Here is a 26321-nt window from a genome sequence, read left to right as displayed (position 1 = left end):
CATTGCAAGCTCAAAGCATGTCAACAATTGAAATTTGGAGATCATTCTTTCAATCAGTCAAGTAGGGGCAATGCCTCCCTCACTGAGGCAGCTGCTGGCCTTTCCCTGCTGCAGATGCTTAGCAGTCCCCTGCAGAAAGCAAATCAGTATTCTTGGCATTGGATTAGTCCTGGATCCTCTACTACCAGGCTGAGCTGGGAGCAGGAAGCTTTTCAGAGAAAAGGATATACCTTGTTTGAATGCCTGAGCCTAGGGCAACATTTATCAAGTTAGGGATCCCCAGAGGAAGTTACAAGGCTAGTAGGGGGGCTCGTGATATTGCCACCCCCACTTTGTTGCTGCCTTTAGAGCTGAGCAGTCAGAGCAGCAGCTACTGGCCAGGTGCTCAGCTAAAGGCAGCACAACTGCCAACATCAACACAGAAGGAAGGATGCCAAAGTATTGGGAGGTAGGGGTAGGTCAAAAAAAGTTAGAGCGCCCCTGGCCAAGGGAATACCTTGCAGAAAGTGGTTACTCCTTCACACAGGCATTCATGAGAAGGAAGGGAAACAGGAAGGTGAGAACCTAACAAGTTAGAGCTTCCAGATTCTCTGCACAACTGTAATTCTAAGCATATTATCTACAAAGTGACCATTAACATCCCTAATCAGTGGGGGCATGCCCAGGCCCACCGCACATGCACACGCACACGTACACAGCTGCTCCAACCTGGCTGGAGCCCCCCTCCTGCCCTGGCCACAGTGGGCTGCTCCCAGGTGGCTGAGGTAGGCCTCAATCGCAGTGCAGGAGGGAAAGCGGAGAGCACTCCATTTAGCTGGTTAACCAATTGAACTTAATGTTTAGCCGGTTAAACAGGATTTTACATCCCTAATAAAGAGTGCCACCCTGAATTACAATTTACATTTGGCTGTCTGCTGTTATGAAGATGGTATCATGGCATCTTATGTGCTCTCATATCTGTGCAATCCATTTGTCAAGAAGCAAGGTCACAAACCGATATCCGACTGGCATGCTCCTACTGGAAATATGGCACACTGCTTGGCCCTTCCCACCTACTACCCCACTGAAATTTTCATGACAGTCACTCAAAATTATCAAAACCTTTGATAGACCTGAATGAGAGCAGTTTATTCCTGGCTCTGTTTTGAAATACTTATGCCACATGAGTTGAGATGTTGCTTATGGATGCCTGAGGCATTTACACTAAATACCTCTTCCTGTGCTTTCAGTTTCAGCTCACCTTGTATGCCCCCAAAAAGTCCAGCACCCCCACTTCTGATGTGACCTGTCCATCAAAGCTGAGCTTCTGATAATCATTGTCTCAATGTGGTTTGTTTTGTTTTTTCCCAGGATGAAAAGTTTGATACTTGGTCTTGCCAGCAGACCTTCAGAAGAGAGCAAAGACAGCATTTCTCACATCTGCATAAAGGGAGGCTACAGTGTATATCAGTTTCGTTGACAGTTTGATGATATGCTGATTGAGTAACCTATGATGAATGATTCAAAAAGCCTGGAGTGCTTCTAATTTTTTGTTTGGTATTTCTTGATGTAAAGAACTAGTATTACGTGAAGTGTTTGACATTCTTTTTATACCACTGAGGGTAATGTTAGTGCAGTGGCTGTGGTTGATGGGACTGGTTAGAAGAGTATTTCATTTTCCCCCCCCCCATGTTGATGGTGAATCCAAATTGTTTGGTTGCCTTTGAGAACCTGCCCAAGATTGCCTGCAGATCACTTAATCTTAGTGTAAGTAGAACACAATGAGCCACAAAAAGGACTTCAACATACTGGTTCCTCAAGGGCTTGTCATAAGCTTTTGGAGACTGAAGACTCTTGTCTGTTCTTTACCTAAGTAGATGCCCTTTGGAAGGTTGTCATTTGCATAATTCAGAATGGCTGTGAAGAGGCCCCAAAAGGACTGGTGCCAGCATGCAGCTTGTTTCAGCCCACTAGATATAGGGGAAATGGTTTGAGAAGCCTCTATTTTGTGGGTTTAAGAGAAGTACCTCTGAAGACTGTTGGATAGTTGCCATGGGAATTGCTTTTAAATGGTCCTCATTTACAGCCAGCTTTCAACATGCTAATGGCCACACTGGATCAAGACCAATGGTCTATTTAGCCCACTATCTTGCCTTCTGAAAGTGGCTGGCACCAGATGCTTCAGAAGGAACGAACAGAACAGGGCAATTTATTGAGCACTCCAACCACAGTCATATGCTATGTCTAGACTGAACACTTTTTTCGACAGAGGCTATGTCAACAGATACTGTCGACAAAGCCTCTGTTGAAAAAGAGCGTCTAGACGACAGTCAGTATTGTCAACAAAGATGCTTTTTTTTTTTTTTTTTTTTTTTAAAAAAGAGTCTAGAGGCTCTTTCAAAAAAGCAGTTTGCATGCAATAGCGCCTTTTTTCAAAAGTACTTTTGAAAAAAAGGCATTATTCCTCGTAAAATGAGGTTTACTGATGTCAACAGAACGCGGCGGTAGTATAGATTCAGTTATAGTTTTGTCGACAAAAGCCAACTTTTGTTGACAAAACCCTGTAGTCTAGACATACCCATACAGTCCCAGATTCTGGAAGACAGAGATTTAGGGACAGCCACAGTAGGGCCGTGTCCAGACTCAGGGTTTTTTCAGGAAAAGTGCCTTTTCCCGAAAAAACTTCCCCTGTGTCCAGACTCAAGCCGCATTCTTTCGAAATTATTTCGAAAGAACACGGCTTTTCTTTCGATGGCGGTAAGCCTCATTTCACGAGGAAGAACGCCTTCTTTCGAAAGCTCCTCTTTCGAAAGAAGGCGTTCTTCAATGTAAAGAGGCCGTCTTCGAAAGAGAGCATCCAGACTCGCTGGGTGCTCTTTCGAAAAAGCGGATTTCTCTTTCGAAAGATCCGCCTGCAGTCTAGACATAGCCTAGGAGGGCTGCATACCCGACATATTGGCTAATAGCCATTGTATGCACTTACCACAACTTGCAGTTAACCTATGGAATTCTGCCAGGGGATGTAGTGAAAGCCAAAAGAATTAACACGGAGAACAGATTCCTCAAGGACTATTAGCCAAGATAGTCAGGCATATTACCCCCTACTGCAAGTGTGGATCAGAGGATGGATCACTCAGACTCCCTGGTTCTGTTCATTCTCCTGATGCATCTGGCACTATCAGCTGTCAGACTACTGATCAATTAGGACCATTCTTATTTGACAACTGGGTGCAAAGTAAGAATATGAAAGTAACCATGTACACAGTAAACAGATGAGCCTGGGCTCATTGGTTAATGTTCAGTTACATGCAGGCTCCCGGTACACATGGGGAGTCAGATTAAAAGCCAGCCCCTGTGGAGCAGACTGCCACCCTGTGTGTAACCACTGAACATTTCAGTGGCTACATGGTTGCTTATTAAAATTTTAACATCCCTAGTGCAAAGTAAAGATTAATGAGGAACATGAAACAGTGTGACTATTCCATCTTTGAAGCATTACCTCTTCTACACCTCACAAAGCTGTGAGTGGGCAGCAGCAGCAGCCGCCATGTCTTGACCCTTTCAACTGGTGGGCTAAACCAGGCAGAGGCTTGCCTTGAGGAGAAAGATCTATTCTAAACATACTAAATCTTTGGCAGACTTTGGAATGGCACTGTAAAGACATACTGTGAAATACATAAGGCTTGACAAGGCACAAAAGACATCAGTGGTTATCTGCTGCAGCTAAATCAAGTTCAGTTGTTTCAACCTTTTGAGAGAGTGGTCTTGGACATTCTATTTATGGTTGGAGCCAAGTAATTTTTGTAGCACTCAAAGGCTTCAGTCAGCTATTGATTACTATCTGGTCAATATTTCATTGTAACAAAGTGAAATATCAGTTAAAGCACGGGCTTCAATAGCACTGTGCAGGAAGAGTACTGGAAAGACAGTGGTTTAACTCAGATACAGCTTCTGCTTCATTAAATAAAGATTTAGGACTTGCCAGAAGGGCATTTAAGTAGCCTTTTGGGGGGGGCGGGGGGGAGATAAAAGCTTATCTTGACAACTGTTACCCATCCATTTATATAAGTAATGTTTAGAAACGTTATGAATGTGCCCTTATAAAAAAATTTCTAAGCTGAGTTGGAAAGAGGAATATGCATTCTGAACTTGTGCGCCAAGATTCATGAGCGGAGAGCACCTTGCATGACAGAAGAACTATCCTCTAGTATCACTCCCAAATCCTTAAGTGGATTATTTGGAGCCTTGTTGGGCATGGGAGGAAAGCACCATAGCTGACAGATCTGCTTTAAAAGGAAGGCTAAGCGTACTAGATAACAAAATGGCAGATGAAATTCAATGCTGATAAATGAAAAGTAATGCATATTGGAAGACCAGTCTTAACTATACATATAAAAATGAGGGCATCTAAACTCACTATTACCTTGCAGCAGTAGTCAAAAAAGAAAACAATGTTGGGAATCATTAAGTAGTGGTAGAGAATACATTTCATATTTCCATTGGTTGCCCACATCTTGAATACTGAGTACAGATGTGGTCACCCATATTGAGAGAAAGACAATGGAATTGGAAAAGGTTCCAAAAAGGGCAAAAGTTAGGGGTATGAAACAGCTTCTATATGAAGAGAGATTAATAAGACTGGAACTTTTCAGCTTAGAAAAGATGATTAAGGGGGATAGGACAGAGGTCTATAAAATCATGACTGGCATGAAGAAGAGTGTTTACCTCTTCCCATAACATGAGGGCTAGGGGTCACCAAAGAGGCAACAGGCTTAAAAAACAAAAGCAAGTATTGCCCATAATATGCAGTCAGCTTGTTGAACACCTTACTCCACAGGATGTTGTGAAGGCCAAGACTATACCCGTTCAAAAAAGAACTAGATGCATTCATGGAGGACAGGTCCATCAGTGGCTATTAGGACACCATCCCTGCCCATCCTGGCTATCTGTTTGCCAGAAGATGGGAATAGGTAACAGGGGATGGATCACTTCATGGATTACTTGTTCTGTCCATTCCTTCTAGAGCACCTGGCATTGGCTACTGTCAAGATAGGATACCAGGCTAGATGGCCCTTTGATCTGACATTGGTATGGCTGTTCTTTGAGCAAGTAGAGGATCCTAAAAGCCCCTGTATTGCCTCCCCACCCAAAGTCAAATAAATGCACAATGAAGGGTGGTTTTCCCCATGCTCCGTGGAACAAGTAACCTCTTTAGAGCTTGCAAATAGTTGCAAGGTAAGATTCAGCACACATCCAGTAATGCAACAACAATGTCTGCTATAACAAGAGCACCAAACCATTAAAGCCTTACTCTTAAACTAGAGTTAAACATGAACACTACACATTGGTTAGAATCTCAGCATGAAGTTAACATGCCAGGGTACACTTAGTTTTACTATTATTGCTAGTACTTACTACAGTGTATCTGGAGGACCAATAATGAGGACTTCCCATCGGTAAAGATCATTGTCGTCTATTAAACCTGCGGAAAAACCTTCCACTGGATTTTTGTTGAGCTCTGTTTAAAAAGCAAAAGAGAAAAAAGGTTGTGAGCCTTTGTGCTCATTAATACAGTGTGCATATTTAGCAACTAGCATAAAGAGGTTGAGTGGACTGGTTATAAAAAGTCACTGATTGGGGTTTAGTATCCCTTAATTTGTGAACATTTTTATACCTCCTTAGGTTCAGTCACTGATCTGCTTTCTTCAGAAGAAAAGCTCAAGATCTAGGAGAAAATCCCAAGAAGGCAGGTGCCAGAATAAGTTTAAGGTTCAGGCAATGCTAGAGGACTTGCAGACCTCAATCTTGACAAAATAAGCAATGTTAATTATGTAGTGCAGTGTTCCTAAAATGTTGGAGGGTACATTTTATTTTAGCTTTACAAGCCACAGCACAAGAGCAAGATTGAAGACATTATTCTTGCAGTATTTGAAGAGTTAGTATTTTTAACCAGTACTTTTTTCTTTTGAAGGGACTGAAAAGCGTTTCAGGATCCAAGAGAGTAGCAGAAGCAGCTAAGTGTCTGACAACTTAGTCAGAAGGTAGTGGGTTCACAGGGTTCAATAGGAGCAGAGATAGTCTAGGGGGATTACGGTTGGGAGAAAGACTAGAGGAGTCTAGTGCCAGGGATTATATTTTATATCACCCTTATCCACTCGGGAGGGGAGAAGGGGTTATTTGTATCTGGCTTGCTGTGCTTCTAGGCTGGCCATATACATTATGGTGATTGCTGGATGGGAAAAATGTGCATTGGGAGTAGTGTTTCTTCATTTTTGGAAGAACTACCAATTTTTTTTGAATGACAGATTTTAAATGTTGCATCTTAATACAGAATGGTAATTTTTAATATAGGGTTACATTACCATTCCAGGACTGGAAATAGCTGCAAAGATTTAGGAAACCTTTGCACCTGCAGTCTTGTTTTGTATTTGGGAAAGGAAGAATCATTGCTCCTTTCAAGTAACTGTTCAGCAATAAAATCTAGGACAATTATATGCACATTGCTAAAACCACTAAATACTGCCAGTTGCAACAGGACTACAGAAGCCAAATGTATGCTTTCACAACTATTAGTTCACTAAAAAAGATTATGATATACACAAGTTAAGAGCCAGTCATCTAATGCAGGTTACAGCAAAGTTACTTGGTTGAATTACAGGTTCTACCCAAATTAGGCCTCAAAACTAACACTGATGTTTATCTTTCTAGAAAAAAAACCAAATATCCCTTAGCAGAATCATTACATAAAAATGAATTAGTATTGAACTGAGAAGCTGGATTTGCACTTTATACAGCTTTGCTGAAAAAGCTGCAGGTTATAGGTGAAGTCCAAGGAATGGATAGTCTAGCTTTTGGGGAATAAAGTATTTGCTGTTAGTACCGTTTCTCCAGAGATGATGACACTAACTTGTATTTTAAATAGCAAATTTAAGAATAAAACCCTATTTTACAGTCATAATGTACTTGACTTAATGCTTTTTATTTTCTACAGGTTACCCATAAACAATTGCAGAGGCCAGGGTCAGGTCACAGAAATGCAGTAGCCAGGTGTAGGTAGTGAGATTGAGAATTCCACTAGTAATTTGAATATTGAAGTTCCCTGGTTGAAAATTGGCACTAACACTGAAGACTGGACTCTTAAAATAAGACTAAGCCAAGACAAGCAACCATCACTTAATTTACCTGTGGTTCTTGAGTGCTTTGTTTTCATGGACTTGGGTACACTTATACACCAGACTGGAACCTTTTTAACCAGTCACGAGAGACGTGGCTAGGCATCTCTCCCACAGAGCATAAAGGGTGGAGCAGCCCCAAATACCATTCAGTTCTTTGCCACAAACCCAATTAATAGGGCTGCATAGCAACGAGGAAAGGAGGTCGATTGTGGCAAACACCTTTTAATATCCCTAGTGCATATTTTGGTAAATGTGTAACAGCTCAAGTTTTTAGCAGTTACATGTTTAGATAGGGGAAGGCAGCTCCTTGGGAGCCAGTGCCCACGGGGACCTGGCAATTGAAGCACAGTATGTGTAAATAGCATGCCATAACTTCAGATGTTTAGGCCAGTTCACAAGCTGGCATCCCGCACCATACCAGCTCCCAGTCCCCTTCCACCAGCCTGCACTGGTCCCCGCAAGCACTGGCTCCCACCTGCGCTACATGCAGGCCCCCTCTGCTCCCTTCTCCCTCGCTGCCTTTAACTGTGGAGGTTAACAGATGAGCCCAGACTCATTGGTTAACCATTTATACATGTACACTATCACATCTCTAGAAAGCACATGAGCAGAACAATTTGAAGACTGCAGTTAGATATCTTATTGGCTTATTGTATCTACTCCTTGTCCCACACATGGATATATTGGTATTCAAAGATTTGTTGGATTGCCTATCAGCCTAAAATAGATAGGAGTCCTACATAAGCAGTGATCACATCTAGAAGTCAATACCATGGAGTATTAACTAGTAAAAATATACATTGAGCCCCCAGGTAGTAGTCCTATACATATATGGGGTGCTATTTATGCATACTGTGCAAGTTGCTTCAACACTGATCAAGTGAGATCTAATTGAACTGGAGGATGTTGAGCCCACACATTCACACAAAGCCTTTGAAAATAGACTTCACTCCAAAAGGTAGGGGTGAAACTATGAAAAGCGAGTGATTTACAGCATCATTTGTTCCATGAAGGCAGTGAGCCAAAGACCAGAAAGGACCACTAGATTATCCAGTCTGACCTCCTGAATATTACAGGTCACCATCATTAGCAATCACACACTAAACCCAACAGCCAAATGACAAACTATCACTGCCTAAAGAAACTTGACTACTACATGCCACGAGCAGACAAGAGGAGGGACAGACATGCACCAGCGCTTGAAGCTCCCTGGTTTCCAAGGAAATGATTAGATGAGGTAAACTCAGGTAATTCTAGCAAGTGATCTATACCAACATGCGGCAGAGTTGAAAATCCCACAAAAATCATTGGACACTGCTGGAAAGAAATTGTCAGCACCAAAGGAATTCAAACACTTTACAATTTCTTTCAAGTCATGAAGAAAGTATTTTGCTAAAAGGCTAACTTGTTTATTAAGAACCACGTGCTTAGGGTCAGTGTGCTACAGTACTGTCAAGCCTTGACTGTGGTGAAACAAGAGTAATACGGCATCCCTGATTTGTACAATACTTTGTGACATTTGTTGTCTAGTTGCTAAGAAGAACAGTTTCTATAGTTAGAAACCATTCAAAACAGAAGATGATGGGTTTTCTTAAGACCCTCTATACAGTATTAAGGCACTCACACCAACTGCAATGTGTCAATTTAACATGCTATATTCTGTTGGATTAAGTTTGCCAAGGATATTCAGAGTTTCCCCACTAGAATTGTGGGCCGACTGCATATCCAAGGCTCAGATATTTTAATTAAGAGTGACACCTTATGGAGCCTACAAGTTTGGTTTACAACAGGCTCCTTAATAGTATCAGAAAAATCATTGTGTCACTATGGGCACACCACTTAACCTATGCCATACCACTTCCCTTCTCCATCCTCTCCAGTGTACAGACATGGGAAGAATACTACTACTACTTAATGTTTGCATAGCACTTTACACACACGGGCAAACTCATAACATCCTTTTGAGTTCAGATGAAAGAGCTTTTCCTTGCAACAGGTGGCATGCACAACAATCTGACCACCACTTCAGGTAGAGTATTTGTTCAATAATTTTGCTGCACAATGAATTAATGCGGGGGTGGGTAACTTCTGCCCTGCAGGCCAGTTCCAGTCCTTTGCCAGTCTCCACACCATATGCTTATCTGCACTCCAGCACTGTGGATGTAAGCACCAGCTTGCCCCAGTGTGGGGGAGGAGGAAGAGAGCAGGGCAGAAGCAGCCCCAAGCATCGCCTACTCACAGGGCTGGTGCACGAGTGCTAACTGGCCAGAACAGGGAAAGCCCCTGTACCATGAACAGGGATGTCAATATGTAGTCAACTATACAGCTAGCTGATAAGCCTGGATTTATCAGTTAATCTGGTCAACCACCCCTTGCTGCCTCTGTATTGCGGGGGGGGGGGGGGGGGGAGGGGGGCAGGAGGAAGAGAAGAGCAGTGGTAGCCAGTGCCTGTGAGGAGCTGGCTTTAAGCAGGCTCCCCACAAGCACTGATCTGCCTGCCCCCTCACCCCAGCCTCAGAGAGACAGCAATGCAAACAGTGGGGGGCAGGAAGTAGAGCTGGCAGGGGGGAGGAGGTCTGGGGGCCAGCCTGGAGAAGGGGGGATGGGAAGCAGAGCAGGGGGGGGGGGGGGTCGAGAGCCACGGCACTGGCCGGGGGGGGGGCAGGAAGCAGACCTGGCAGGGGTGGGGTGAAGACACTGGCTGCAGCCAGAGTCCAAGGGTCCCCACCCCCAGCAGGTGCTCCCTTTAGTCGAGAGCAGAAGCCAGGCAGGGCTGGGAATCCCAGTCCCCGCCCCACCCGGCTTTTGCAGGCGACCGCAGGGCTCCCAGTGCCAATCCCGCCCCGCCTCCGCTAGGCTTCGGTCCGGCTGGAAAATCAGAAAATATTGGACATTGCACATGTCCGGTATTTTCTGAATTTTTCTACTGGACAGACAGTGCAAATACCAGACTGTCCAGTAGAAAACCAGACACGTAGCAACCCTAGGTGTGGAAGCTGGCTTGAAAGCAAGCTTTCCGTGCACGTTGGTTCTGTAGACCTGTCTGCCCACCCTCACTTGCTGCCTCCTACAAAGAAGTGGGGCAGGCATGAGATGATTCTGGGTGGAGCCAGCTTAAGCCAGATCCCCCCAGCACCAGCTCCATGGTGCCACCTGCCCCCTTCTCCCCACACTGCGCTGCTGTCGATATCAGAGGCAGCAGCATGGAGGAAGGGGTGGCAAGAGAGATTGCTGTGAAGCAGCCTGTCTGTGGGGAGCTTGGCCCACTGCAAAGGCTGCTATGCATCACAGAGCAGGCTCTGTCTGGGGAACTTGGACACGTCCCCCTATCCCAGATACAGAGGCAGCAGTGCAGGGTGGCAAAGGATTCCCTCGGAGTGGGGCCAGGAGTGCACTGGATGCTGGCCCTGCCCCTGGCAACTATCGAATAGGCATGTAACAGATTGAATGGTCTTAACCACACTATTATACTGTATCTAACATCCCTAACCCTGAAGTATGTTTTTGATTCTCAATTGGGAACAGGTGACTCAGGATTCCCCCTCCCTCCTACTTGTGTGGCCCCCCGACTACTTTGTGTGTCAATGGTCCCTGCCAGAAAAAAAAAGGAGGTTCCCCACCTGAGTTAATTGATTAGAACCATTTGTCATGTCACTCCAAGGCTTCTCCAGAAAACCTTGAAAATTTTGATATTGCTTAGAGTAAGGAGGACATTCAGATACTGCCTATGAAGAGTGGAGCACACACTTTAGAGCATAAAAGCGACAAACTCTGTTCTCCATGCAGATACTGAGCAGAAAGAACCAAAGTTGAATTTCAGACTTCAGTGATAGGAAGTCTAGTAGCCCGGGCAAAGAACTAGTAATAATCCATCAGTTGCTCCTCAGGCATCCCTCTAGCATTACAATTTCTGCTGAATGACAGTGTGTAGATTTTAAAATAGTATTGTTTTGAGAGGGCATGGGGAGGAGGAATACTAACTTGGAGGATAGGGTATGTGTTCATTCTGAATTTAACTTCCTTGAACACAGTATTCCTCTTGCACAGAACAAATTAAAATCAGAAGAAACATCTTTCATAGCCATGTTTAAAAAGCCATGAGCTGTCAGAAGATTCCTACTGAAGTGGTTGGTTCTTCCCTCCTTCCTATTTACTCAGCATATAGAGCTTAGGGTCTACATGGCTACCCCACATAAGATTTAGCAAGAGGTGTGTCAGCTCTCACATCTTCCAGTAGCAGTACTTATCCACCACACCCACTCATGAGTCTGATCCCAGTTTACGGGGAAAAGCTTTCAAGAAAAGGATTCCTGAAACTTGCATTAGATCTAAGAAGTGGGATCAAGGCAAGCAAAGTCAGTTACACTGAAGCCTGTCAGAAGTGTCTATAGATGAATTTGTGACATTCTTCATCAGGGATCCGGGGGTACAGAAGGATGAGATGATAAAATGTAACACTGTTCCTATGCAATAGGCTAAGGGCCTGAAGTGTGGTGAAAGCAGTCATCTTGGAAGAGCACCTGTTTGTCCAAATTGGTTCAACATAAGGAGCACTTTGCACAACTACAATCTTGTTATACATGCAGATACACCAAATGTGGGCAAAACACTTGGTTTAAACCAGTTCAGTCTGTGCAAGTCCGTATCTCCTTTAATATCAGTGTCTCCCTTGTTCATCCCCAATCTTTCAATTTGTTCAAGGAAGGACAATTTTCTGCTCCTGCCATTCTTCATCACTTACTCCGGGAGATCAAGTCTTAGGAACTACATCAAGTTAGACTTATTTGTTGTTAACAGTATAATCTGGTTAAGTTTCAAGATATCTTTGGAAAGAGTCTGTGGCCAACATTCCCAACACAGTGCATTGTAGCACCAGTGTTCACACTTTGAGAACCACTGGTCTAAAGGTTGTCTCATGGCCCACTAGTGGTCTGTGACCATCTTGCAGGTGAGCCTTGGGCTTGGGGCTCAGCACCTACCCTGTAGTGGTGGACCCGTACCGGCACTCCAGACCGGTGCCCCCACTAGTTGCTCCCCTCCCCCTTGCTGCTTCTATCAGGAAGAGGCAAGGGGGCAGTGGGAGGAGGTGGGAGAAGAGAAGAGGAGGGAGTGCTTCAAAGCAGCAGCACCGCATGGAGCCTGGGGTCTGCTGCTTTGAAATGCCACATGCAGCCCAGGTCCCAGGGCTGTTGCTACACTTCAAAGGCACCCGTATCAACTAATTGAATAGTCAGTGCAATTTGCATCAACTAATTGGCTAATCGAATAATCTAAATTTAACATCCCTAGCCCCCCATTCCCTGTGAGATTGGAGTGCCAGCACTAGCTCCCAGCTGCAAGGGGATAGGGTGTGGGGGGGAGGAGGGAGGAAAAAGAGGTGAGTCTTACAGGTCAGATCTGGCTTGCAAGAGAGGAGGTAGCGCCATATGCTACCACTCCCATTCCTCCTGGCTGGGGGAATGGCAGTACAGGAAACCACTCACCCAGAAGCATTCCCTGCTACTCCCACTGGCTGGAATAATGGCCAATGGAAGCAGTGGGGTATGGTGCATGGAATAGGAGGAGGTGCAGAATCAGGTATGTACCTCCCCTCCTGCTAAGACACCCCACTTTCAGCCTACTCCTCCCAGACATCCCCATCCTGCTCCTGTACCCATTTTATCATCACAGCTGGTTGCAGGAAGCTTTACGTTGAGCAGGGTGGGCTGCAGGCTAAAACGTTTGAGAACCACTGCTTTAGACAAGAATTCTCAGTATTAATCTGGGCTGCCTCTAGTGAGTCAAAGACCCAAGTTTTTGTCCTAAAAGAGGGGCATAGGGCTCATCTGTTGCTTAAATCCAAGCAAGATGCAGGGGTATTTTAATGCTACAAACACTGGAACATACCCACCTCTTATTTCACTAGTTGTGAGGGTGCAGGGGAAAGCCACTTTAACCTAGTTACTAGGCAAGCAATTATCCAACAGATGAACACAAGCAACTTATGAAGATTATGCAAAGGTGGCCATTTGTAACTTTGTAGTTGAGCAATTAGAACATGCCTTGAACATGTCAGGAACAGAGAAGGCTTACAGACTGGGTATGACAAGACAGAGCTACGTTAGAAGACAAAGCAGCAGAATCTAATAACCAGAGTAAAGAGACTGAAGGAGTAGTATCACCGGAAGTTAATGCAGCACCTGGAGCAGAAAGAGACAAAACATCAACCTTAGTTTTACCTCACTGCATTTAGTTTGTGTTGTTGTATATGAGCTTTGAGTGATGAAACGTGGCCAGGAAAGCTTTCAACTAATACTAAATTTCCTGTTATGGTGCTACTTTTCTGTGGTTTAGTCAAGTCAAAGCAAGTACTAGATGACCAGGCAGTTATACAGATAACCTTGAAGCACTATTTATATTTCTGTCCCCAATATACAGCAATCATATTTAAACTAGATTTAACTGGCATTACTCAGGTCCTTAACTCAATTTTTGTTTTTTTTTATTTAAATCCTTGCTGTGGGGTGGGGATGGGAGGGTAAGGGGTTCAGTATACAGGCTGCCGTGGGAAGAGTGAGAAGCAGCTTGGGGCCCCAGCCCTCACAGCAACAGTTTGGGACCAGGAAGGAAGCAACTCTCCATGGCTGCTGCAGCACAAGAGGGTGCCCTCTCCCAGCTGTACATGTCCCCTGGCTGGGTCAGGTCCACGTTTGTCTGCCCTCCCCACTCAGATTAAGGAATGCAGCAAAATAGTTCAGTTTCATCAGGGATCAAGGGGAAGTGAAAAGCCAGCAATGTTCCTGTACAAACAGGGAGAGGGAGAAGCTTCAGGCCCCCCTCCCAAAAGGGCACCTAGGGTATGGGAGACTGGAGTGGGGGCAGTCCTGGATGGGGAAGGGGTTCACCCTCAGCCAGTCCCTTTCCACTGCCTGGTGATTCTGTCTTTAGAATGGTTTGTGAGAAGCAATCCTGTTATCCTGGCTCAACCAAACCCTTACATTGGTTGGAGGGGATAGCCAGGTTAGAGGAAGCTGCATGGCAAATTTGGAGAGCCTAGCTCTTACTGTTTAGAAGTTCTTGAACAGACTCTAAAAAAATAGTAGATTAGGGAAAATATTTAGTGTGAAGGACAGCATAGGACCAATATGGTTTAGTCTTCTCTGTCTTCCTTTTGGAGAAATAGTGTTTGAAATCAGAAAGGGAGACTGTGATCCCTCAAAGATAGGGGGAGTTATAAAATGATAGATGTAGCCCCTCCCCAATTAAAAAGCAAGTGGGGTATTAGGGAAAGTTGAGACTCGTCAACCTAAGGCCTTTAGCATATGTAAACATTCTAAATTCAAAATAACCATTTTAGTTGCCTGGACTTGTTTTTCCAGAAAGCAAGGTAATTCAATTGCTCATATAATTTCCACAAGGTTTTCTACTAGTTACTAAGTCTGACTGCTCAACTTACATTTTAGTTGATTTGCCTGAGAGGAGGAAAACAGGCACAAAGTTATAGGATATTGCAACAGGTAAACTTAGGAACTCGATTAAGGTGCAGGTTGTACCTCCCTGGTCCAGCATGGTCAGGACCAGTAATGACAGAATTTGCTGCCATGGGCCCCTGAGCCAGCTAGCTCCCTGCCTCTAGACTCTTCTACCTTCTCCCCTGCTAAGGGACCAACTGGCTAAGTAGCAGTTCTGTAGAAGAGGACCTGGGGATTACAGGGGATGAGAAGCTGGACATGAGTCACTGTGCCCTTGTTGCCAAGAAGGCTAATGGCATATTAGGTTGTATTAAGAGGAGCATTGCCAGTCGATCTAGAGATGTGATTATTCCGCTTTACTCAGCTCTGGTGAAGCCACATCTGGAGTAGTGTGTCCAGTTCTGGGCCCCCAATTACAGGATGAATGTGGATGCATTGGAGAGGGTCCAGTGGAGGGCAACCAAAATGACTAGGGGGCTGGAGCATATGACCTATGAGGAGAGGCTGAGGGAGTTGGGTCTATTTAGTCTGCAGAAGAGTGAGGGGGGGATTTGATAGCAGTCTTCAACTTCCTGAAGGGAGGTTCCAAAGAGGCTGGAGAAAGGCTGTTCACAGTAGTGACAGATGGCAGAACAAGGAACAATGGTCTCAAGTTGCAGTGGGAGAGGTCTATTTCACTAGGAGGGTAGTGAAGCACCGGAATGGGTTACCTAGGGAAGTAGTGGAGTCTCCATCCCTAGAGGTGTTTAAGTCTCGGCTTGACAAAGCCCTGGCTGGATTGATTTAATTGGGATTGGTCCTGCTTTGGGCAGGGGGCTAGACTTGATGGCATTCTAAGGTCTCTTCCAGCTCTATGATTCTATGATTTAAACCCCAAACAATGGGTACTTAATCTGCACCTTCTCCATCAGTTTCATGTAACATGAACACTGACTTCCCCCCCCCTTACTCCTCCCATATCCCCATTTATTTATTTTGCAACTGGACCTTTAATACTCCATTTATCTGAAGTGGGCTGTGCCAATATCTTTACAGCTGACCTTGAACAACAATTCCTCAGCCCTCACCCCCTAACACTCCTACTTTACTTATGCTACATCAGTGACATCATCATATGGACCCACAGTAAAGAGACTCGTTGAAATCCTTGTGGAATTATTCAAAACTTCCACCCTACTATCAACCTCAGCCTGGACCAGTCCACAAGAGAAATCCACTTCCTGGATGCTACAGTACAGTTGAATAATATACAAAGGTCCACCACCCTATATTGGAAACCTACCAACTGCTACACTTTCCTTCATGCTTCCAGCTTCCATCCCAGACATTTTTCAGTTGATGGTATATAGCCAAGCCCTATGATACAACCAGATTTGCACCAACCCCATAGAGACAGAGACAGTCACCTACAGGATCTTTACAGAGCATTCCTAAAACTGAAATACCCACCTGGGGAAGTGAAAAAAATTGACAGAGCAAAAATATATATATTTTACCCCATACATGAACTACTTCAAGACAGACCCAAAAGAGAAAAAACAGAACTCCTCTTGTTGTTACCTATAGTCCACAACTCAGGTCCCTCCAATGCATTATACACAATCTACAACCCATCTTGGAAAATGATCGCTCACTGAGGCCTTGGGAGAAAAACCTATTCTTGCTTACAGACAACCCCCTAACCTGAAACACATTCTTCTGATAACCATGACACACAGCCATGTCATAAACCTCCAGGAACCCAAAAAAAGATGCCAACTCTGCCCACATATCTACACTGGAATTCATCATTGGATGAAACATAAGCCACAAAATCAGAGGGTCATTTGACTGTACATCCAATAATTTGATCTGTCAAATGCCAGCAGTGCCCCACTGAGATATTGAGATATCTATCTATATCTCAATATGACAAACTGGACAATCTCTGCAGGAAAGAATCAATGGAAACAAATCAGATAGATGTAAAGGGAATATACAGAAGCCTGTTCATGAACATTTCAGTTTGCCTAACCAGTCTGAGAGACCTGCAAGTTGCTGTCTTCCTCACAAGCCATCTCTACAACCAAATATACAGAGAAGCCCTGGAATCCCAGTTCATCCACAAGTTCAATCCACATGCTAATGGACTCAATCGTGATATGGGCTGGTGGGGACTACCCACTTAGGGAGCTGTCAGCACCTTCAGTGATTATCCTTCCTGTTTTAGGAATCTATCAACTTTGATTTTTATCTGCTTAGGTTTAAGCACCCATTCTCCAGATACTTAATGCTCTGTCTCCCTCTCCCTTTCCTTTATTTCGAGTTTTCATATCCCCAACTCCAGTCATCTGAAGTGGGCTGTGCCCACGAAAGCTCGTGATACCATCTACATGTTTTGTTAGTCTATAAAGTGCTATCAGACCATTATTTGTTTTTTTCTGTAACTAACTAGGCTACCCCCTGAAGCTCATCTACATGTTTTGTTAGTCTTTAAGGTGCTGCTAGACTATTCCTTAATTTTTTTTAATGTCAGTGTTACTCCTGCAGAAGTAGTTCAGACATGCTTGAAAACCATAATTTGAAGGCTAAGACCCTGAGAGTGTCCTAGCAAGGATGCCTAAATCAAAAGGAGCGTTATCCAGAAATGTAGCTATTCTTCATCTCTCAGAAATGCCACTCAGGATGTTTAAAGCTGTAGTTCTAATCTTAGCAAGGGGAAAAAGCTTAATGCACATGCCTATTTAGTTATTTCTGAACTGGAGATGTTTGTTTCGAACAGAAAACATAACTACAAGATAGTACAAGCAGAAGGCAATCTACTGTACATTTAGAGAGTTTGTGTGTTCAAGAATTCCTCCTAGACATTAAGACCTAGGACCAACAAATTCAGCATACAGCTTCTTATAAATTTAAAGCAACATAAAGGCTTGGTTGTGACAGGAAAATGGGATGTGCCTGGAATGGTATTGCTTCTCAAATCCAAACAGAAAAAAAAAGACAGAATCACCAAATCATGTACAGTCCTCAAACTGACAGATGAGTGAATGCTGAAAAAGACTGAACCAAGATGAGCCAGCAAAATAGGATGAACTTGGAATAGGACTGCTTCTCAATAAACCTTATAGAAAAGATAAGAGCTGAGAAATTTGGAATAGTGGTCTTTGACACTTAAAATCAATGCTTATTGTTTGAAAAAAAAAAAACCCTTTAAAAAAGTTACCCCAAACCACATTGACTACTGCACTTTGTTAAAAAGCAATAAGAGTTTATAGGAAAGAAATACACTTCATAGCGCACTTAAAAAATGGGGAAAAGTTAACAATCCTTTAAGAAATCCAAAAGGAAAACTTCATAACTTTTTAAATATACAGGCTTTTTTCAAACACTTATTTTCCTTTTATTTGAAAAAAGCCTTAGAGTTAGACACAAGCAACATCAGGTACAGCTGCTAAGTAGAGTACATATTTTTAAAGGAGATGGATCAAACATGAAGTTGTATCATTTTTCCTAATATAAATTAATCTGTTTCCTGTGAAGCACATTTCTGAAGTAGTTATGTTTAAGCAACATTAAAAATTAAACAATCTTTGCCATCGTAAACAGGCACTTGGTAGTCAGGCGATCAAGGGATTTGGGTGTAAACCCCTGCCTTCTTACCAAAAAACCCCATAACCCAAACTGCCCGATAATAGCAAAACCAAGTTTCAGTGTGAGTACTCCTGGGTGGCCCCATGATTGTTCCGTTCCTCATTCTGTAGCATTCCTTGTCAATATTTCTGAGAGATGAGTCTTGTTTTTCCAAGACATGGAAGTATCTTCATGTAGTTTTCCTGACTCCTGTTTTTCAGGAGCAGGCAAAGAAATCACCACCACCAGAAATCTAGAATTACTCATACTTCAAATATTACAACTCAAGACTAAAGGATAATTATGCTTGGCTGGCAGTTTAAGAAGTAAAAATGAAGAGTGGGAAAGAGTTCTTAATACAATGGTCACCTTGGTTACTTTCACCAACAGAAATTTAAAAAAGCCAACCAAAACTTGGTTGAATTGGCAGTGTGGGTGACTGGCCACTTAACTTCTGGTCACTGTCCATCAAGGTAAAGTACTAATGTTAGTTCAGCTAAAAGTCAGGACAAAGGATTTTTTTGGTAGAAAGGGTACTGGAGTCAAGAGGGTGTGCTTTTTATTTTCTATTTTGTCACTACTCACTGATAGCTTTCCCAGAAATACTGTTGCTCTGGTGACAATATTAATGATTCATTCCCCTTTAAAAGCAAAAATCAGAATTGGGCAACACTAGTTACATCTGCCTGCCCCATCTAAAGTAAGGCTTGCCATGTTAAGTTTGACTACTATTAATATTCTGTTACGCAACAGAACTCCTTTAGTCAAGATTTGACAGCTTCTTGTATTGGTCCAGGATCTACTTGATATACTGAAAGCACATGTACAGTGTAACACTGATAGTGCCCATAATTATATATGTGAAGTGTGAAAAGCTAGTTCATTGCTTCCATCAATACCTCCCTTAGAAAAACAGGACTGTCAAGTCTACATTGACTGGAGAGACTCAGATACGATTTAAGCATCTTCAAGCAAGAGGGAAAGAGAAAAAGTTGGATACAAAAATCAGATATTAAGTCAGGTTGAGAAGTTAAGCATAACAAACTACAGCTTTAGATCGAATTACACACAACAAGAGCAGTCGGTTATGACTATTATTTGTCATACCAGCAAGTAGATCACCCTGTCAGCTGACAGGAGCATTGGCAGCAGCAACTCTAGATTTAAGTTACAGCACTACTGGGAAACAGCTTTCTAGTAGCTAGACTTCCCACAATGCAAAAAGATAACTAGAATAGTGTATTGGGAAAGATGTTATTACATCTCCACCATTAAAACCCTTCATTAAAGGTCCTGTCCAAGTTGGTGTTTTCTTTTCAAGCAAGTTAAATTTCTAGCTAGTGGAAAAGAGGTCTTTACTTTAAAAGTAGCAATAATCTGGTCAAAAGCTGCCCTTGGATACATACACCAACCAGCTTCTGTTGTAGTGTGTGGTATTTTGCCACTGATTAGGGGATGCGGGAGGGGGAGAGAAACAATTTCCTATACTTTACTACCAGTGGAAGTAAAGTATATGGAAAGGAGAAATGGAAGTAAGATGAGTCCTAGGGGATTATAACTGCTAGCTATGACCAGTGTTCCCTGTAAGCAGAGCGCTTGGACAGCCAGCCAAGAGATTCAGGTGCTGCCCAGCTGATTAGCCAAGCACTCACAGCCAGCAGCATGTGTTTATTACATTAGTGCACACAATTATTCTGCACATGGATAAAGAATAAACTTAAAACAACAAAAGGTCTGGTAGCACTTTATAGACTAACAAAACATGTAGATGGTATCATGAGCTTTTGTGGGCACAGCCCACTTCTTCAGATGACCGGAGTATTAGCTATAACCCTGCTTTCCTCTTTCCTGAAAGCTTTTGCCCAATGCTGTCAATCTCTATCCCACTCTTGGTGGGACTGATGGCTCTCAGGCCCACTGATTGTTTCCTCAGGGTTCAGCTCTCAGGTTCCCCATCCACACCTTGCTCCAAGTCTAACAGATCTTATTCAGATCTCTGTGCTCAGATACTACTTAGAACAATGTTTCCCAAATAGTGTTCCGCAGAACCCTGAGGTTCCATGAAGTGAAAGTAAGGGTTCCACAAGAAAATTCCATTACAATAATATTTTATGATTTAAAAAATAAATTGTGATTTGTTTTTAAATGTGCAATTAAACTAAGTGTTGATCTCGTGACCTTGTTTAGCATTTATTTATTATCCTTACTTATTTGTAGTCTCCTTTTTCAGTTCTGTATATTAGACTATTAGGGGTTCTGCAAAATTTGAGTTTAAAAGGGTTCTATGGCCAAATAAAATCAGGAAACACTGATTTAGAAGGATATGGATATCATCCTAGAAGCTATTTTACCAAGATTTGATCACACAAAGCATCTCCTTTGCTGTCTTTAGTCAGCCCCCGCCCTGAATCTCATCCCATGACTCACCAGCCTTCCCTACTATGCACAGCACTGAGTGTGATGTACTAGTCCCACCAGGAGCAAACAGGAATATCAAAATATTAGCATCTTACATTTTGTTTGGAAGTACAGCAAATATTGTGGGTGGGAAGAAGAGTGCAGCTGAGACCTGGAAAGAGGCAGTCAGCAGTGGGTGAATACAGACATCAAGCCCCACTCTGCATGAGGATTCAAGTGGCCTACTATCAGCAACTACAGAGTCCGCGAGTCTGTTTCGGTTCAATTTGCTTTTTAGAAATCCCATCCATGCTAGCAAATTACAGAGAAGTGAAGTAGTGCTTTGAAGACACCAAAGTTTCTTTGCCCTTCCTAAAGTTTAGGTATTCACTACTGGAGGATTCTGTGGAGCTGAACTAACAGGAACCCATGCAGGGAAGGGCTCCCAACCTCATAATAATACAACACTGTGGGTGGGTTAGATCTGTTCCAAGCACTGTCAGAGTATTTGCACGGTCACTCCCAATACTGTATGATCAGTGACAGCAATGGTGACCGGTTTTTTTAAAGTTCTCTCACCAACGTAGTAGGCAAAGCACATTTTTTAAAACTAAAGTTTCAAATAAAGCTGTTCATCAGAAAGTGAAGCCCTGAAGTGAAGCACTGAAACCAATTCTACTTTGACTACTCCAGTGTACTTTTGAGTTACCAATACTTTTCCTTGTTAACTCTACACTAGAAGTGACTCAGAATTTCAGAGACTCCATACAGAAATCAGATCTACATAATTTCTTCATTCTTTAAAGGAACATTATCAAAATTTACAGTCTTCATGAGTAATGCCACCTGAAGGATGTTGTATTGTCTCTGCCATCGTTTGTTCTTAAATAAAAAAGAAATCTTGGGTTATGATAAACCACATCTGAGGCACTTAATTTGTTTTTTCAGAGAAGCATCAGTGATTTGAAACAGAAAGTTGAATGTCCAACTTAACAAGACTATTGCAGTTACAAAACTTGCATTTACCATGAAAGAGGCTATTTCCACTGCATACACTCGATGCTTTGAAGGAACTACAGAATTTCCAGACAAGTTTATACCCACCAAGATTAATATGCAAGAGTGTGGAGACCACAAGACAGGAGTGGGGAACCTTTGGCACATGGGCTCTGCTTGGCAGGGGGGAGAAAACAGCTCTGGGTACAGCAGCTTAGATAAGCTCTGTCCTGACACTCCACTCACAGGCTCCACTCCTGTTGCTCCCACTGGCTGGAAACTATGGCCAATGGGAACAGCAAGGGGGAGGGGAAGTTGCAATGCCTGTAAGGGCAGCATGCCTGCATCACCTCCCCCCAGAACTGCACCAGATAGACCCCCCCAATCTCATGCCCCCCTCCTCCTTGACAGCCTCCTCCTGAATCCCTAATTTTTGGGCCACCCCAGAATCTAGGGGGCTCCACCCCACCCCCCAAAAAAACCACACCACACATGTCCTGGGCCTGCAGAAGAGTTAATCCAGCCTTCGGGATAAGTCCTGAGCCTCACCCGGGGCTGGAACTGAGGGGAGTGCAGTGTCTTTCTGCTTCTAGTTGAGGGCCACCTCTGTGAAGGTTTTTTTTTTTTAGTTTCTCACTTAAATGTGGGCCCTGGCAAATTTTCCTCTTGATTAGTGGTCCCCAACTCAAAAAAGGTTCCCTACCCCTGCCATTAAGGTTTCTGTACTGCTAAAGCAAACATACATCTGGGCTGTGTCTACACTGGCCACTTGAATTTCCAGAAAAGAACTGACGATCTGATGTAAAATCATCAGCGCTTTTCTGGAAAAGCTATGCTGCTCCTGTTTGGGCAAAAGGGCCAGTGTAGACAGCATAGTACTGTTTTCCGCAAAAAAGCCCCGATCGCCATTTTCACGATCAGGGCTTTTGTGGAAAACTGCGTCTAGATTGGCCACGAACGCTTTTCCGCAAAAAGTGCTTTGGCAGGATGCTTTTCCGCAAATCTAGAAGTGCTTTTCCAAAAATGCTTTTAACGGAAAAGTTTTCCGTTAAAAGCATTTTCGGAAATTCATGCCAGTGTAGACATAGCCATACAGCATTACCATTGCTAACACCATTAAGCAATGGACACCTTCCTTACAACTTTTACACACCATTAAAAAAGATTATATACTAGATTACACCTGTGTGTTTTACCAGACTGACAGGATTTTTGTTCAGTTTAGATCATGTTAAAACAGTGAAAACATAGCAACTTAGTTTTTAACCTGGGTTAGCAAGAGTTCAAACCTTAGGGTAGCCTGGGATTCACCACGAGTTACTAACTTGAATTAAAAGCAGAGTTGCCTTGTTTTCACTGTTATTTTAACTAGGGTGACTAGATATTCCATCACCATCCTGGCATCAGGGGCTGAGTCTCATATGCAGCTGTACCCTTTCACCCCAGATGAGAGTGTCTGGATTTCTCACACATGCTATTCGGTTGCTTTACTAACCTGAGTACATGTATTCTTTTGCAATGGAGACACACTCAAAAGCAAGAGACAGAGCAGGAAGTGGAATTTCAATGCAAGTTAATCTAAAATTAGTCTAAAAATTATTTATGAAGCTAGAAGTTAATACTGGAAGAAAGCTATTGGTCATCTTGTTCCTTCACCCTGCTAAGGAAGGTCACATTTTCTAGTGATTTTTCTTCAATTCCAGTAATTCCTCTGACACAAGATGTACAGTTTGGTTTGATTGCTACTGAATGACCCCTTCCCCTGTATGACTCTTCCACTCACTGGAGTAAAGCCTTATTTGTCCGAGTTTAGTTTATACTTGGTGCCATGCATTTACTTACGATGTGAAGCAATTTTGTTTGGTGCACAAAACAAGAGAAAGGCTGTCTGACTAACACCTTAGTCAAACACCAGGTAAATCTGCTTTTAAAAAAGGTGCGACCAGAGTGAAATAATCGGGAAACCAGAGTGATCCATGTGCTCCTCCAGGGGGAAAGGGGAGGGGGGGGAAGAGAGACCGAGAGAAAATTACACGCTGCTTGCTGCACCCGGCACAGCCACAACTGCTAGACCATTTCTCTTTAAATCTGGCAGCGAGCAGCACATGGAGCTGCATTGTGCGACCAGCCACCCGGGCAGCCCCGCGCATGCTCGGCGCTGCCGCCGGGACAGGCCGAGCCGAGCCAGGTCCCCTTGTAGCAGCGGTGGCTGAGGCACACAGTGCTAGCCACGCAAGGCTGGTCAGGCCAGGGACAAAGGAAGGGGGGAGGGGAGATCGGCAAGCAAGTCAGAAAGTGAACCAAGCAGCGATCCGGACCTTTCCTATTGTATCCCCGCCCCAAAGACACTGGGGCAGGGTCACCACCTCCTTCCCTCCGGCGTCCCTACCCCCACTGGGCACCCACACGCCTGCAGGCCAAACCCCAGGCGTGTCAGACCCGTCCCGCGCCCCCCTCCCCGCCCCAAGCCAGGGGGCCTCCTACTTAGGGGCTTAAAACAAAAGAAAGGAGGAGGAATATGCCCACCCTTCCAACCGAGCCGGGGAGCGCGACGCTGGCTGGGGGGGGCTGTGACAGCTGCCCCTCACCGTAAGGGGGCTCAGCCCCCCCCCCCGGGGAACAAGCCATCGCCCCCTGGGGCTTTGTTAGCCAGCAGCACCCCAGCCTAGGAAGGAGAGACCCCGAGCACAGTCCCCCTCCCCCCCCGCGAGGAAGCACAAGGAACCCCCCCCCAAATCCATCTACCACCAGGAACGAGGTGGGGGGAGGGGACTCCAATACTCCCGACTGCAGCCACCATCGCGGCGGCGGACGCGAGAGAAACACTCTCACCCCCATGACGGCCCTCCCGGCCCCCCGCCGGAGCCCCTCCCCCACTTCCACCACGCAGCGCCCCTCCCCTGGATTCCCACCTACGCTCCCCCGCCGGCCTCGTTCCCTCAGCTCCCGGCGGGGGGGGGAAGGGGGCTACCCCAATCTGCCCTCCCCCCCCGCCTGTCCTCAACCCGCCCCCCTCCCGCGCTCCCGCCCGCCACAGGCCCGACGCCGCTCGGCCCCCTCCCGGGCCGCCGCCCCCCCGGCCCCAGCCCGGGTACCTGCTAGTTGCCTCCGCAGTAGCAGGGCCGACTGGAGCTCCGTCATTCTCCCCCTCTCTGCCCGGGGAGGGAGTCCGAGCGGCGGCGGCGGCGACGCGGCGGCGAACGAGCTGGCCAGCGGCGGCGAGTCCCCCTCACGCCGCCCGCTCGTGGCCCCCCCGGGGTCTGGCTCCGCGCCGGGCGCCGCCGTAGCACACAGAGTCCCTGAGTGGGGCTTAAGCCCGTCGCTCCGTGTCTGCGCTCACTCGACACCGCCTCCCCCCTCCCTCCCGGAATTTCACTGCACTCCAGGCCCCGGCGCGCACGCGCACTCCCCACCAGCAGGCCCCCGCGGCCGGCCGCCCCGCGTCGCCATCTTGGAGAGGTCCAAGTGGATTTCCCCCCCCCCCGCCGCCATTTTGAGAGGGTCAGTCTGGGGCCCACCCCTAGTGGCTGCTGTTGAACTTGGCAGTGGCTCACACTCCCGCCCCTCGTGGAGCGGGGTGTTCACTCCGCCATCTTCCCGTTAGCATGTCTGGGGTGGGGGTGAGGGGGTCCTGGTGAAGCCAGGACCCTGCATAGGCCATGGGTGCGGGAGGCGTTACCTCAGGAGCTCAAGGCAAGGAGGCGGGAGGGTCACATGGCATTGCCACGAGCACCTAGCCACTAAGTTATTCACAGGGATGCTGTGCAAAAGGGCGGCCCCTAGAGAATTACCCAGCAAACCCCTGCAGCCCTCAGCCTACCACACACCAACTCCTCCACATCCCAGACACCAAACAGGACCACGTCTTCCACAGCACAGCAACAAATAATACGGGACTTCAGCACGGGACCGATGAGGGCAACTCCTAGGGAGATGGCTGTGGCTAGAAAAAACGCCACCCTAGTCTTTCCCGACTCTGCGTGGCAGCTGCCATTGTGTGTCCTTTGGCTTATTCCTACGATGGGAGCTTTGCCTGAACGAGCTTGAGACAATGAAATAGTTGGTTTTTCCAGGTTCTGTGGACCCTCCCACCTCCCGGATGCCGCCCACCCACCTCCCGGACGCCAAATAGTTGAGGCAATGAAAGCATTTACAGACACTTCCCAGGACAAGCCGTCCCCTTAAAAGGAGTTCAGTAGTCAGCTCTGGCTGTCATCCTGGGACAACCCAGTCCAAAGGTACTGTAGCACTGGGGGTTACGGAAGCTGGGCTGGGGCAGTAAGGTGTGTTGCGGAAGGATTATAAAAGAGCTAGCCTCTTCCACTTCCTGGTCATTCTTAGAGAAAACGTAACATTTCCTGAGTTGCTTTATAGTTAACAGGGATGGTTGTAGGGTTTCTTATGAAACATCTAGGAAAAGGTTTAAACCAATAATTAAAGGGACAAGGAAACGGACCTAAAAGCATGGCAGTAGCCTGAAGAAAACATGAAGCGGGGACATCCCTAGGATTTATGTGGTCCTATGCAGTATTGTTAAACTGGTGCCCCTATGCCCGACGGAGATGATGATGATTTTTAGAGATGTGACTTTATGATCTTCAGCAAGACACTAATAACATACTTTTAAAGCAGATCTTAAACTAAGGGCCTGTAGACTAACACAGTAAATTCAAAAACGGCAAGGAGTCCTGTGGCACCTTATAGACTAACAGAA

General features: G+C 45.2%; 1 protein-coding gene across 3 annotated transcripts in view; it reads right to left on the bottom strand.

The window, feature by feature from the left end:
* The window catches only part of UBE2G1 (ubiquitin conjugating enzyme E2 G1), a 45110-nt gene extending 20127 nt beyond the window's left edge, over positions 1-24983 (bottom strand). The window contains exons 1-3 of one of the 3 annotated variants that reach the window (XM_075904367.1): positions 24703-24723; positions 5395-5497; positions 1241-1385 (exon numbers count right to left, since the gene is read on the bottom strand). In XM_075904367.1, coding sequence (XP_075760482.1) covers positions 1241-1385; positions 5395-5446 — 197 coding nt within the window. In that variant the 5' untranslated portion in view covers positions 5447-5497; positions 24703-24723. Of the gene's footprint in view, positions 1-1240; positions 1386-5394; positions 5498-24702 lie in introns of all 3 variants that reach the window. The other 2 variants (XM_075904368.1, XM_075904369.1) reach the window with 2 other exon arrangements.
* Positions 24984-26321: the final 1338 nt, after the last annotated feature.

Source organism: Pelodiscus sinensis, chromosome 21 (assembly GCF_049634645.1).
Source record: "Pelodiscus sinensis isolate JC-2024 chromosome 21, ASM4963464v1, whole genome shotgun sequence".
In the NCBI taxonomy this organism is placed as follows: Eukaryota; Metazoa; Chordata; order Testudines; family Trionychidae; genus Pelodiscus; species Pelodiscus sinensis.
The sequence above is the reverse complement of the archived record's forward strand: the minus strand, read 5'-3'. Positions and strand labels throughout refer to the sequence as shown.